General features: G+C 42.5%; 1 protein-coding gene across 1 annotated transcript in view; it reads left to right on the forward strand.

The window, feature by feature from the left end:
• LOC106606488 (histone lysine acetyltransferase CREBBP) overlaps nt 1–14,934 on the forward strand; it is an 81,626-nt gene that overhangs the window by 28,951 nt on the left and 37,741 nt on the right. The window contains 3 exon segments of the mRNA XM_045719878.1: nt 7,795–7,959; nt 9,339–9,588; nt 14,651–14,764. Coding sequence (XP_045575834.1) covers nt 7,795–7,959; nt 9,339–9,588; nt 14,651–14,764 — 529 coding nt within the window.

A 14,934-nucleotide genomic window follows, 5' to 3' on the forward strand; every position in this document is an offset into this window, starting at 1 on the left:
TGTTAGGAGCACAGGCTGACCTCCGAAACAGTCTTTTCCAATAACGGGATTTTGCCTATAGCTACTGGAGTCCGAGGTCTCCATAGCGGATCAATGCTAACTTTATCTACTGGTGCCTGCTGTCTGCTCTAACAGAGGTCTCATAGTGTATTGGGTGTATAGGTGTTCCCCTGCCTGTCTCGCTTGTAGGTGAGGCTAAAGCATGGAGAGTTAGGCCCATATAAAAATATTTAATTTGAATTCTATGGTTGGGCCTGAAGCTTGGTATTTCATGAATATCCCATAGACAGGCCTACTATTTACCTGCTTCGAGTTGTTTTGGAATGTGGATATAAGTGGGTGAAGGGAGATTGTTTCTGCAAAGGAAACATACTGATGACAAGTCTAAGCATAGTAGTGTGTAGAGAAAGAGGAGCTTTATATGTTGATTGGTGAAAAGTGCGTAGTAGTTGTTTGGTAGTGCTAGTTTCAGGGATGTCAACTGGTCTTATCTGCTACTGTTGTGGGTTGGCAGGAAACCAAGGGGAAAACCAGCTTGCTAGTTCATACACACTCGACACATGCAGGCCATCCCCACATAAAACAAACCCCCGGGCTCGCTGACACGCACTTGAGTGTCTAGCATTGCTTTCTTACACAATACTGACAGGAAGTAATATCATGTCTCCTGTTTTATGCAAATGTCCCATAGTTGGGCCCCAGCAACAGTAGCAGGGTCAACCCTGGGTGTATCTTCACCATCTAACCTACTGCCAGGAGAAAGAGGGATTTGAAGCTGTGGAGGATAGTGTGTACATGCCATGGTACATTGGTTAGGCTGTGGTTGCTAGATAAAACAGCTGTATCTGGCTCTGGCAGTATTGACATTGCACAGCTGCCACAAGACTAACGTGTGCTGCTGAAGTGTGGCAGACACCAGAGTGTCAGCCCAGCATTCTTAGTATCTGTATGAATCAGCAGCAGGTTTGGGGTCAATTCCATTCATTCAGACAGTAGACCAAACAAAAATCTTCATTCCAAATTTTTCTAATTGTGAAGAGAAAAGTAATTTCAGTGTACTTCCTGAATTGAAATCGAATTCATCCCCACCTTGATGAGCAGGCGTGCTTTACATACAGCACCCTCGCTAGCTAGAGGACACCTACTGTTGCCATTCACAGAGATGTGGTGGTCTGTGAGAATCAGTAGGACCGTTCAGTAGGACCGTTCAGTAGGCACAACAACATGAGACAACTTGTAGCAAAAAGAGGGGGAAGGGAAGTGCTGCTAAAGTAAACAATATTAGATTTTGGAAGACAGAAGGTGCTCTTTGGTTAAAGGGGTACATTGGTCATCAAAAGACAAGGAGGACCAAGGCACTTCATATAATTAATTAAAATGCCTTTATTTGTATGGCATGTTCAATGGAAACAAAGTTTAGTAGCTCTGACGCGTTTCCTCTGCATGGACTTCATCAGGGAGTACAAAGAAATAATAATACAATGTCCTCTTTTGAACAGCTTTTCCAATCACCTCTGATTTGAAGAGGGAGTGGTTACAGAATTCATTGGACTACACCTAGTAAGCAATATTATACACATTAAAAAGTGAGATACTGTACATATGTTATCAAAAAATTCAACTCCAAGCAAGAAGCATCAGAACGCTTATAAAGGTAGTTCTAACCTTAAATATGACTGGGCAAAGTGCCAAGAACAGGAGACCTGTCTATTCCATAGTACATTGGAACACAGCAAACACAGACAACAGTCTAAACATAGCTGAGGGCAATGGAGCAAAATGTCCACTAGATGACAGAAAATGGACCTCTCACAACCCTACAGGAAAGGTGAGAAATCCATATCTTAATTTAAACCAGGGTACTTAGTGGCCTGTAGTTTGTAAATCCAAAAACCTTCCCTTTGATTTAGCTGTTTTAAGATGGTCCCCTTTTCTAATTGAGGCCGGAACATGATCAATACTCATAAATTGTAGGGAGGAAGGGTCCCCATGGTGTAAGGACTTGTATTGCCTTGCCATGGGGTAGTCTTCATTGCCTACCCGTATGGCATACTTTTGTTCCGCTAAGTGGTCTTGAAGGCGTCTCTTTGTCCGTCCAATGTAGAACACCTTGCACTGTGGACATTCCAATCTATAGATGACATGAGTGGTTTTGCAGTTAATGAAATGCTTGACTTGATACTCCATTTTAGAAGCTGTGTCAACAAAATACTTTTTCTGTGCAATAGTTCTGCAATGGTGGCACTGGTGGCACTTTAAAAGAGCCCTTGGGTTTGTGGTCTAGCCATGAGACAACTATTTGAAACGGAGAGACAACCACAACCTTATGACAGAAGACCACTTGGTCTACCTTCGTTTTCAGTTTGAAACTATACTCTCAGGTCTCAGTCGTTGTTTCCGTTAGCTACAGTACTGCTACCAATGCCGTTCTAAGAAATTCAAGCGGTACACCCCTGGTTTGGCATAGGGCATGTGAACACACTCATTCTCTATTTTGTTTCCTTTCTCATTCATTCTTCGTGAGTCCTCTTTCTCTCTCGCTGTCCCTCTAACATTCTCTTCCTCTGTCTAGTTTACCTTCATTCTTTCTCTTTTTCTTTCTCCTTATTTTCTTCTTTATCTTCCAATTGTGTGTGTGCTGGCCCTCCCCGGCCCCTTGGCTCATAATGGAGCTGTAAATCATGTTAAGGGGACATGTGTGTGGAAGGAGAGAAAGGAGGAGGAGCGAGGGATGGAGAGAGGGAAAGCGGCTATTTCAGAGGCTGTCTCCACATCAGTCTGGGGTGTGTTTTGAATGTATTACATTTTAGTGTATGTTCGCTCTCGTTGGGAGTTGATTCCCCTGCGCCGTTGTGTATTTAAGGCTGGGTGGTATACTGTATAGTGGAGTATTTTGAAATGCCAACTGTATCATTTTCAGTACCGGTATGATAAAAAGTGTGTTGGGGCGTCCTAAAGCTCGGGGGGGGGGGCTATTGTGACTCCGCTGCTTATGGAAGATGTGCTAAATAAATTATCCAGCTCAGGTAGTAGTGTGTGTGTGTCAGAGCTAGAGAGAGCTAGTCTAGAGTTGGCCTGTGTGTTAAAAGGAAGAACAAAGTTATAGCTTGAAGTGTGTTAGCCAGTCAGTAAGCATGTGTGTGCCTGTGCTAGACCAGGCGCGTGAGACCGTTTGTTTGTGGGAGACTAAAGTGGACGTGAGGCAGAGCGGAAGTCGGGAGCGTCAGAGCTCCGCTGTATGTAGGGGGAGGAGCAGACTAGAGCTCAGCTGTTGAGCGTGGCAACACTGCTGCTGGTCTCTGGCTCTTTCATCTGTCTGCTGGAACGCTGACAACAGCGGGAGAGCCTCCTCCTCTCCACTAAGCACAGCGGAGCACAGTAGAGGAGCATGCTGCTAGAGCAGAGCAGGCAGGGCTGTGTACACATGCACACCAGGAGAGGGATGGACTAGAAATGGGGATTAGGTCATTATGCTCGATTGCTAGTCATCCACCATACTAAAGTGGCAATCAGCAGTTAAAACGATAACAAATTATCTCCTCGCCCCTGTTTCGGTAAAAAGCTGAGGGATTGGGCTTGGGAAATGTAATCACTCTCCAATTCATAGACAGAGCTATGGATGCAAGGACTGTCTTTGATATCAAAAGTATAGTTTTAACCATGTTTTGTGGCTAAAGTGTTTGTTTACATTTAATTTGTTTACAAACATTGGTAAAACAAGCTTATATTTTGGGTTCTGATGGGGTACGACATTGTAAGCTAGTGACGTATTTCTTGGGTACATATCATTAACCTGTTAGGGCTAGGGGGCAGTATTTACACCGCCGGATAAAAAACGTACCCGATTTAATCTGGTTACCACTCCTACCCAGTAACTAGAATATGCATATACTTATTACATATGGATAGAAAACACCCTAAAGTTTCTAAAACTGTTTGAATGGTGTCTGTGAGTATAACAGAACTAATTTGGCAGGCAAAAACATGAGAAGGTTTCATGCAGGAAGTGGTCTGTCTGACAAGGTGTTGTTGTTCTTGCTTCTGTTTATTGAAGAGTCAGGATCTTAGCTGTAACATGACATTTCCTACGGCTCCAATAGGCTCTCAGAGCCCGGGAAAAACCTGAACGATGACGAGGCAGCCTCAGGCTGAAACACATAATCGCCTTTGCCAAGTGGCCCATCAGAGGACAATGGAATTAGGCGCGTGCCCGATTCGACCCAGTGATATATTTTCCTTCGGCTGTTTATCTAATTGCAGATTCCCGGGTCGGAATATTATCACTTTTTTACGAGAAAAATGGCATAAAAATTGATTTTAAACAGCGGTTGACATGCTTCGAAGTACGGTAATGAAATATTTAGAAATCTTTTGTCACGAAATGCGCCGTGCGCGCGACCGTTATTTACCATTGGGATAGTGTCTAGAACGCACGAACAAAACGTCGCTGTTGGAACATAACTATGGATTATTTTGGACCAAACCTACATTTGTTATTGAAGTAGAAGTCCTGGGAGTGCATTCTGACGAAGAACAGGAAAGGTAAGACCATTTTTCTTATAGTAAATCTGATATTGGTGAGTGCTAAACCTGCTGGGTGTCTAAATAGCTAGCCCTGTGATGCCGGGCTATGTACTTAGAATATTGCAAAATGTGCTTTCACCGAAAAGCTATTTTAAAATCGGACATATCGAGTGCATAGAGGAGTTCTGTATCTATAATTCTTAAAATAATTGTTATGCTTTTTGTGAACGTTTATCGTGAGTAATTTAGTAAATTGTTAGTAAATGTTAGCGAATTCCCCGGAAGTTTGTGGGGGGTATGCTAGTTCTGAACGTCACATGCTAATGTAAAAAGCTGTTTTTTGATATAAATATGAACTTGATTGAACAAAACATGCATGTATTGTATAACATAATGTCCTAGGTGTGTCATCTGATGAAGATCATCAAAGGTTAGTGCTGCATTTAGCTGTCTTCTGGGTTTTTGTGCCATTATATGCTAGCTTGAAAAATGGGTGTCTGATTATTTCTGGCTTGGTACTCTGCTTACATAATCTAATGTTTTGCTTTCGTTGTAAAGCCTTTTTGAAATCGGACAGTGTGGTTAGATTAACGAGAGTCTAGTCTTTAAATAGCTGTAAAATAGTCATATGTTTGAGAAATTGAAGTAATAGGATTTTTAAGGTATTTGAAAATCGCGCCACAGGATTCAACTGGCTGTTACGTAGGTGGGACGAATTCGTCCCGCCTGCCCCATAGAGGTTAAGTCCAAAAATGGATGTAGCAACTGCTGATTGACACTTGAAGACCTGAGCTATACACTGACAAAACATTAAGAACGCCTGCTCTTTCCATGACATAAACTGACCAGGAGAATCCAGGTGAAAGCTATGATCCTTTATTTATGTCACTTGTTAATTCCTCTTCAGTCAGTGTAGATGAAGGGGAGTAGATGGGTTAGAGAAGGATTTTTAAGCCTTGAGACAATTGAGACATGGATTGTGTATGTGTGCCATTCAGAGGGTGAATGGGGAATACAAATGATGTACAGTCCTTGCGTAAAGTATTTAGACCCCTTCCCTTTTTCCACATTTTATTACGTTATGGCCTTATTCTAAAATGGATTAAACAAATGTTTTTCTTCATCAATCTACACACAATACACCATAATGACAATGCGAAAAGTTTTTTTTTCAACATTTTAGGAAATGTTTTTAAATAAACAACTTTTTATTTACATAAGTATTCAGACCTTTTGCTAATACTTGAAATTGAGCTCAGGTGCATCCTGTTTCCATTGATCATTCTTGAGATTTTTCTACAACTTGATTGGAGGCCGCCTGTGGTAAATTCAATTGATTGGACATGATTTGGAAAGGCAAACACCTGTCTATATGAGGTCCCACAGTTGACAGTGCATGTCAGAGCAAAAACCAAGCCATGCGGTTGAAGGAATTGTCCGTAGAGCTCTGAGACAGGATTGAGTCGAGGCACAGATCTGGGGAAGGGTACCAAAACATTTCAGTGGCCTCCATCATTCTTAAATAGAAGAAGTTTGGAACCACCAAGACTCTTCCTAGAGCTGACCGCCCGGCCAAACTGAGCAATCGAGGGAGAAGGGCTTTGGTCAGGGAGGTGACCAAGAACCCGATGGTCACTCTGACAGAGCTCCAGAGTTTCTCTGTGGAGATGGGAGAACCTTCCAGAAGGACAACCATCACTGCAGCACTCCACCAATCAGGCCTTTATGGTAGAGTGGCCAGACGGAAGCCACTCCTCAGTAAAAGGCACATGACAGCCTGCTTGGCAAAAGGCACCTAAGGACTCTCAGACCATAAGGAACAAGATTCTCTGGTCTGATGAAACCAAGTTTGAACTCTAGCCTGAATGCCAAGCAACACATCTGGAGGAAACCAGGCACCATCCCTACGGTGAAGCATGGTGGTGGCAGCATCATGCTGTGGGGATGTTTTTCTGCGGCAGGGGCTGGGAGACTAGTCAGGATTGAGGAAAAGATTAATGGAACAAAGTACAGAGATCCTTGATGAAAACCTGCTCCAGAGAGCTTAGGACCTCAGACTGGGTTGAAGGTTCACCTTCCAACAGGACACCGACCCAAAGCACACAGCCAAGACAAAGCAGGAGTGGCTTCGGGACAGTCTCTTAATGTCCTCGAGTGGCCCGGACTTGAACCCGATCGATCATCTGTGAAAATAGCTGTGTAGCGACGCTCCCCATCCAACCTGACAGAGCTTGAGAGGATCTGCGGAGAAGAATGGGAGAAACTCCCCAAATACAGGTGTGCCAAGTTTGTAGTGTTTTACCCAAGAAGACGTTCGGTATACTCATTGTAGATGTCATAATTGCATGTTTTAAACCTTATTGGTCATATTGGAAAATCAAAATTAGTGTGTGTTATTTATTCTAAAGAGATTGCAGCTGCGCACTTAACTATTCTGTCCATGCCTGTAACAGATCTTGTACCACCTGTTGGCTCTGAAATAGTGTCTTCTATGTGTTCAACTCACATTGAGAAGCTAGTCAAGGAAGTTTAATGATGGATAGATAAATGGATGGGATTTGGCAGCCACTCATGGGTAAATGTTTCTTTCATACCTCCGTTTCCTTATTTGCCTGTCTTTGGGTTTCGCAGTTATAACGACGGGGACAAAGACCTGTTGAAATAAGTCACATTGCATCTGACCGCTCTCTTGTTTTCATCCATTTCAATGAGCTCCTCCACAAGATCTGACATGTACAATCATCTACAAGTTACTTGATAGATATATATATATATATATATATATATATCTATATATATATTCATATCTATATATATATATTCATATCTATATATATATATTCATATCTATACCTAGCCTGTGTTGGGTTTAGGTGCTCCCTTGTTTACTATTACATGTTGTGGTTGAGAGATGGTGTGATTTGGGGAGGCCTTGTAACAGGGGCCACTTCCTCTTATCTCAACCATGGAGAGACAGATGTCAACTGTCAGACCCGCCGTTGCACGTCATTCTGTCATTCTCTCCTTCTAGACAATTCCCACAGAATCAGTGCTCAAACACTAGGCTCTTTGGTATTATGTGCAGTAGGGAAACCTGTGGCTGTGCTTTGCAGTGTTGTGGCCCAATTTCATTTTAACCCAATAGGTTAGTTTCACAGTGTTACAGTCCCAAATCATACATTGTCCTGGTCCTTCTTGACCCGTTTTGAAACTCGGGAACAGAGACCTGGTTCACCTCAGGGATTGTCCTAATCCCCTGTCTCTCTGTAGATGGGTATGGCTGGCAGTCCTTTTGGGCAGCAGTACAGCCAGGGCGGGGTCCAGCAGCAGATGGGGGTGAACGCCCAGCAGCAGCTCCGGAACAAGGCAGCCCTTGCCAACAGCCTGCCCCCCTTCCCCAGTGACCTGAAAGGGGCCAGCAGCATGCCAAACCTGGTAAGTTCCTCCGACTTTGTAGAAAAGGAGAAATGTAAACCTGCGGTTAGTTTACATGATGACCTAAACGGAGTGTTCTGGGAAAGGTCTGTTTCCATTTGGATCTCGAGCCTCTTCGTCTAGCCCCCTTAAACAGTTGGAATCCGATATCTCTCTGGGGGCCACAAAAATCAGCCCTCAGATCTGATGTGGTCCCCATGCCTTTGGGTTTCAGACTTGTAACCTTGCCCCTATCCTCTTGGTGTTTTCAGATATGAAAGTACTGACTATACAAAAGATATGTTGGAATCTCCACTCAGTTTATCAGAGGGTTAAGTGAAGCCATCATCATATTAATGTGCACACCTACCTAGTCCTTTCAGATGTTTGAACACTGAAGAGATTGGATTAGGTCCTAGTTAGGGGTTTTAGAGACTAGTCCTCTATCATTGACCCCTAGATCCTACGTACTATGAGAGGATTGGTTGAAGCAATACGGTGAAAATTACCCCCTGCCTATCAGAGGACAAAGTAGATGTATTACCACATCGCTAACACCTATCAAATCCTTTCAGATTTAATCTCGCGTAGTGACAACTCAACTGAAGTCTGAGTCCATTAGTCTCTGCATTGACTTTGAATAACGGAGCAGTTCCCAATGCCGCGGTATTGGAACAATTATTCCGACATATTTCTCTTCCATCTCCAAAAGCCAGGCCTGGAATGCAGAATGAGAGATTGTTGGAAGGGGGAAACATTTGTTAAAAGGCACTCCACTCAGAATATTGTTGTGCAGAGAGAGAGAATGAGGGAAGAGAGGAAGAGAAAAAGAGAGGGGTCTCTTTCAAGGCAATGAGTAAATACTGCATGCAAATCTCTCTCCCAGGAACAGGAAAAGGCCCTAATGAACTCATTACAGAGGAAATAGTTTAGTGTTTCTATTTTGGTTAAAGGTTAATGGAGTCTTATGTGAAATAGTTGGATGTTTACCAGGCCTTTTGGGGGGGGGGGCTTTTTTTCTTTTTGATTCATTCATTGGCTGCCTCCCATTATTCTGTCTGGGAATCGTTCTTTCTCTGTTCACCACTCTTCCCCCGCCGCTCTTTGTCTTTCTCACACAAATGTTTTCCCTCTCTTTCTCCCTAATCAAACCTCACCCCGTTGATCTCGGTATAAATGCGCTTAGTCAGTGTAGATCATCTTTTCTTTTTCAAATTGTGAAAGTAATGTACTTGTATAAGTAGGCTTAATTACAGGGATGGGGCGATTCCATTTCAATATAAACAGCTCAGGGATCCAATTCAAGCGACCCAGTTCCTATTCAAGTAATTGGGTTCAAGCTAAGTTTCAAATATGTCCAGTCTTACTCACTTATTTGTTGCTTTTTTTTTCTTCCCAAGGCCCAGATGCAGCAGGTATCCTCCATAGTCCCTGGCGGTGGGGTGTCTGCAGCGACGGCGAGCCACACGGCCGACCCAGAGAAGCGCAAGCTCATCCAGCAACAGCTGGTCCTGCTGCTCCACGCCCACAAGTGCCAGCGGCGGGAGCAGGCCAATGGGGAGGTGCGGGCCTGCGCCCTGCCACACTGCCGCACCATGAAGAACGTCCTCAACCACATGACACACTGCCAGGCCGGCAAGTCCTGCCAGGGTGAGTGTCTGGGGAAGGGGGGGTTGTGGTGTTGGTTGCTGGATAAGCGTTGGGGGACTGAGCCTGTGTGAATATGATTGAACACACACTCGTTAATGTCCGACGGCATATCATTTTTACTCCATTTAATGTAAGAGACATGTATATCTTCTCCTCCTGCCGTTTAGAAGGCTATAGTTTGTTGATTGACGTTGAAGTCAACAGTTGGTTACCTTTCTCTGTGTTGCTGTGCCCAAAGCCACACTCTCCTCCTTCTCCATGGCTCCATCTGAATTAGTCTTTACGCTATTCCTTGCATCCTATCTGCTCAACTACTTCTCAACTGTATTGGAGAAGGTTGAAGGTCCCTGCCCTCTGACCTTCTCTGTGCATTTTGAGGAGGAAGTGAAGAGAGGATTTGCTGAATTGAGGAAAGGTTAATTTGGAAAGAACCATTGTCTTCCATTCCCTCCCTCCTGTTTGCCCCTGTGACTGACTGAAAGCCTGCTCTAGCCTATATTAATAGTGAGGACACCAGCAGCTATAAATCCTGGGGCTTGTTTTAAAAGCATGTCTGGGTGCTTAGGCCTAATGTAAATACTCGAGTGGCGTTAGTCTCCACACTGGGTCTGTCTGTCTGGGTGGCTACGGCGCTTTGCTCCCGCCCCGTGCTGCTCTGGACATTAAAGGGTGTCTCTAGGTCGATGGTCTCTGACCTTTAACCCCATGGTGCCAGTCATATTGGTAATGTTTTTTAATGGCTTTGGGGTCAAATGAGGATATATGATGTTCTAGGTCTCATCTGGTTTTAATTGGGTTGTGCTGTTTACGTGTTTTTAAAGTGGCTTATATTAGTGATTATTTGTTTAAATGGCCTTGTTGTTGTTTGGGTTTGCCGGTTCCAATTTTGTATTTGTTTGACATTTTGTGGTGTAATATGTCATGTACCTAATAGCCCTGTGACTTAATAGGGATAGGCGTCCCGCTAGCAGTTCAAATAAATAATCGTAATATTAAACATTTATGAACGTACAAGTATCTTATATCATTTAAAAGCTTAACCTCTCGATGGTCGCCTAGGATAGGGGGCGCTACAGCGATTTTTGAAAAAAATTTGTGCCCATTTTAAACGGCCTCCTACTCAAACTCAGAAGCTAGGATATGCATATAATTAATACTTGTGGATTGAAAACACCCTAAAGTTTCTAAAACTGTTAGAATGGTGTCTGTGAGTATAACAGAACTCATATGGCAGTCAAAACCCCGAGACCGATCGTAACAGGATGTGGAATTCTGAATTGCGGACTCAACTTCAGCACCTTGCCTATAAATCACACCGTGAGCAATGGTTCATTGAGCACTTCCTATTGCTTCCACTAGATGTCCCCAGTCTTTACAAAGGGATTTGAGCCTTCTACTGTAAAAACGGAATGAATGAGACGCAGTGGAACGTGGTCACACGGAGAGGGCCATCACCATTATGACGCCGGCGCCCCTGGCTACCCTCCCCTTTCGAAACGTTTTGAAACACAATGCAATCGTCCCCCTTGAATCTTATTGGAGCTCTGGTTGAAAAAGGCCCTAAAGATTTATGTTATACAACGTTTGACATGTTTGAATGAACCCAAAAAAAATTTTTTAAATGGATTTTGTTGAGAGAGAAGTCCCGCAGCCGACGGAAGTTTTGGAGCAGCCTTCAGAACGCGCTAACAAGAACAAGCTATTGGGACGTAAAGGATTAACTTTTTCGAACGAAAATACATTTATTGTGGACCTGGGATTCCTGGAAGTGCTTTCTGATAAAGATAATCAAAGGTAAGGGATTATTGACAATAGTATACAAGAGTAGATTTGATATGCGATTGTTCCAAGATGGCGCTGACCTGTAACGGTAGCCTATTTTTCTGAGTGTCGCATCCCCTTTTATTGCAAAGTGTGATTACCCAGTAAAGTTATTTTTAAATCTGGCATTACAGGTGCTTTCAAGAGATATTCATCTATAAATCTTAGAATGACAATATTACATTTTAAAAATGTTTTCGAATAGTAATTTAGTAAATGGTAGCGCTGTTTCACCGGATGCATTTGAGGGAAAATAGTTAGTCAACGTCACGCACCGATGTAAAATGCTGTTTTTATATATAAATATGAACTTTATCGAACAAAAGAATGCATGTATTGTGTAACATGATGTCCTAGGTGTGTCATCTGATGAAGATTGTCAAAGGTTAGTGCTGCATTTAGCTGTTTTTTGGTTATTTGTGATGCATGTGGTTGGTCGGAAAATGGCTATGTGGCTACTTTTACGATATACTCCTCTAACATAATCTAATGTTTTGCTTTTGCTGTAAAGCCTTTTTGAAATCGGACAACGTGGTTCGATTCAGGAGAGATGTATCTATAAAACGATATAACATAGTCCTATATTTGAAAAAATATATATATTAAATTTTGTTATGCTAATGGCGATAGGATTTTTCGCTGGATGGGACGGAGCCCGACCAGGGGTTAAATTCTTGTTAATCTAACTGCATTGTCCGACTTACAATAGGCTTTACAGCGAAAGCATATCATGCGATTGTTTGAGGATGGTGCCCCACAACACATTTTTCAACCAGCATAGGCTTCATGAAATCACAAATAGCGATTAAATAAATCACTTACTTTTGAAAATCTTCCTCTGTTTGCAATCCCAAGGGTCCCAGCTGTAACATGAGTGGTCGTTTTGTTAGATAAAATCCTTATTTATATCCCATAAGGTCTGTTTAGTTGGCGCCATCGATTTCACTAATCCACTCTTTCAACATGCAGATAAAGGAATCCAAAAAGCTACTGCTAAACTTTGTTCAAACAAGTCAAACTACGTTTCTATTTCATCCTCAGGTACCCTAAAATGTAAATAAACTATAATATTTCATACAGAAAGAAGTATGTTCAATAGAAAAGTGAAATTGGCAGGCGCGTGTCATGTCGCCCACAAACTGATTTTCCACTGAGACTCTTTGTACCAAAACTCAAAATTCTTACTAATTTTGTAAGAAACAAGCCTGAGACCTTCAACAAAGACTGTTGACATCTAGTGGAAGCCATAGGAATTGCAATCTGGGAGAGAATTGCATAGGACCCATAGCTTTCCATTATAAGAGCCTGGGACCTAAAACAAAAATAATTCCAGTTGGTTTTTCTTTGGGTTTTTGACTACCATATCAGTTGTGTTAGTTTCATACGTTATTTTAACATTTCTACAAACTTCAGTGTTTTCTATCCAATGCTACCAATTATATGCATATCCTGGCTTCTGGACCTGAGTAACAGGCAGTTTACTTTGGGCACGTCAGTCAGGCGGAAATTCATGAAAATAGACCCTAACCCTAAGAAGTTATTAATGATAGCTCAAATACTTGAGGCTTTTCTTTAACCTCACTAGGGTAGGGGGCAGCATTAGGAATTTTGGATGGAAAGCGTGCCCAAAGTGAACTGCCTGCTACTCAGGTCCAGAAGCTAGGATATGCATATAATTGGTAGATTTGGATAGAAAACACAGTTTCCAAAATTGTTAAAATAATGTCTGTGAGTATAACAGAACTGATATGGCAGGCGAAAACCTGAGGAAAATCCATCCAGGAAGTGCTATTATTTTGAAATGCCTGTTTTTCCATTGAAAGCCTATTCACCATACAAAGACTTATGACCCAGTTCACGATCCCGATGGCTTCCACTACATGTGGCCAGTCTTTAGGCATTGTTTCAGGCTTTTACTCTGAAAAATGAGGGAGAAACACCACTTTCAATGAGAGGACAGTGGAAATTTCCAGACATGAGTCCTGCGCATGACCGGGAGTGTGCCTTTATTGTTTTTCCTTTCCTATTGACGAAGCTATTGTCTGGTTGAAATAAGATCGATTATTTATGATAAAAACAACCTGAGGATTGATTATAAACATCGTTTGACATGTTTCTACAAACTTTTATGGTACTTTGTTAATTTTTCCTTTGTCTGTGTTGTGACCGCGCTTTGTTCCAATGGATTACTGAACAAAACGCACCAACAAAACTGAGGTTTTTGAATATAAAGAGGGACTTTATCGAACAAAATGAACATTTATTGTGTAATATGGAGTCTTGGGAGTGCAGTGATATGAAGATCATCAAAGGTAAGTGATACATTTTATCGCTATTTCTGACTTCTGTTACTCCTCTTCTTGGCTGCTAACTGTAATGATTTGTCTGCTGGGCGCTGTTCTCAGATAATCGCATGGTTTGCTTTCACCATAACGTCTTTTTGAAATCTGACACCGTGGTTGGATTAACAAGAAGTTAATCTTTAAACCGATGTATAACACTTGAATTTTTATAATGAGTATTTCTGTTTTTGAATTTGGCGCTCTGCAATTTCACTGGATGTTAGCCAGGTGGGACGGTAGCGTCCCACACCCCCTAGAGAGGTTAAGTAATATAAACTCTGGGATGAGACTTATTTGATGTTAGCAGGAGTAGAATGACCTCTTTTATACTCTTGAAGGGATGTATCTTCCACTTAAGTTAATGCATTGATATCAGTAGGATTTTCACCATGTGTCTCTAAAGCCCCTAATCATGCTGTTATTGGAGTCTTCCTCCTGAGCAATCACACCATTTACTTCCATTCCCTGGGTCTAAAATCAAATCTATTACAGCAATTATCTAACTGTGTGAACACAATGGTACCGTTCTGTTAGTCCACAAGGCCCATTAGGCAACAGGCACATTAGGCTTGGAATAGTTACTATCTTTTGATTTATGTTGTTATTTCTTTGACTCTGAGATTTACTGGGCAAAAGCATGTTTTATGTGCTCAAGTGTTTATTTGCCCAGTTTATATGGTGTCTTGGACAGGAAGTGGTCATCTTGTCATAGCTACTGTATGTTTTTCAATGACTCGTTGACTTTTCTCTCCCCCTCTTTTGTCATCCCTCATCTTTCTTGCTATTTTTCTGTCTTTCATTCGATCTCTCTTCTTTCCTTTTTCACATATTCATCATTCTCTCCCTCCCCCCCTCTCTCTCCCTCTCCCTCTCCCTCTCTTATCCCTCTATCCCCTCAGTGGCTCACTGTGCGTCGTCCAGACAGATCATTTCTCACTGGAAGAACTGCACGCGGCATGACTGTCCCGTCTGCCTGCCGCTGAAGAACGCCAGCGACAAAAGGAACCAGCAGCGTGAGTACCCCTAGGACCCTTTAGTCCATCACACGTGTGTGTGTGTGTGTGTGTGTGTGTGTGTGTGTGTGTGTGTGTGTGTGTGTGTGTGTGTGTGTGTGTGTGTGTGTGTGTGTGTGAGACGTTGGGTATTGTGTAATATCCTCCCATACAGGTGTTTTGGCATTAGC

This window comes from Salmo salar, chromosome ssa06 (genome assembly GCF_905237065.1).
Source record: "Salmo salar chromosome ssa06, Ssal_v3.1, whole genome shotgun sequence".
Lineage (NCBI taxonomy): Eukaryota > Metazoa > Chordata > Actinopteri > Salmoniformes > Salmonidae > Salmo > Salmo salar.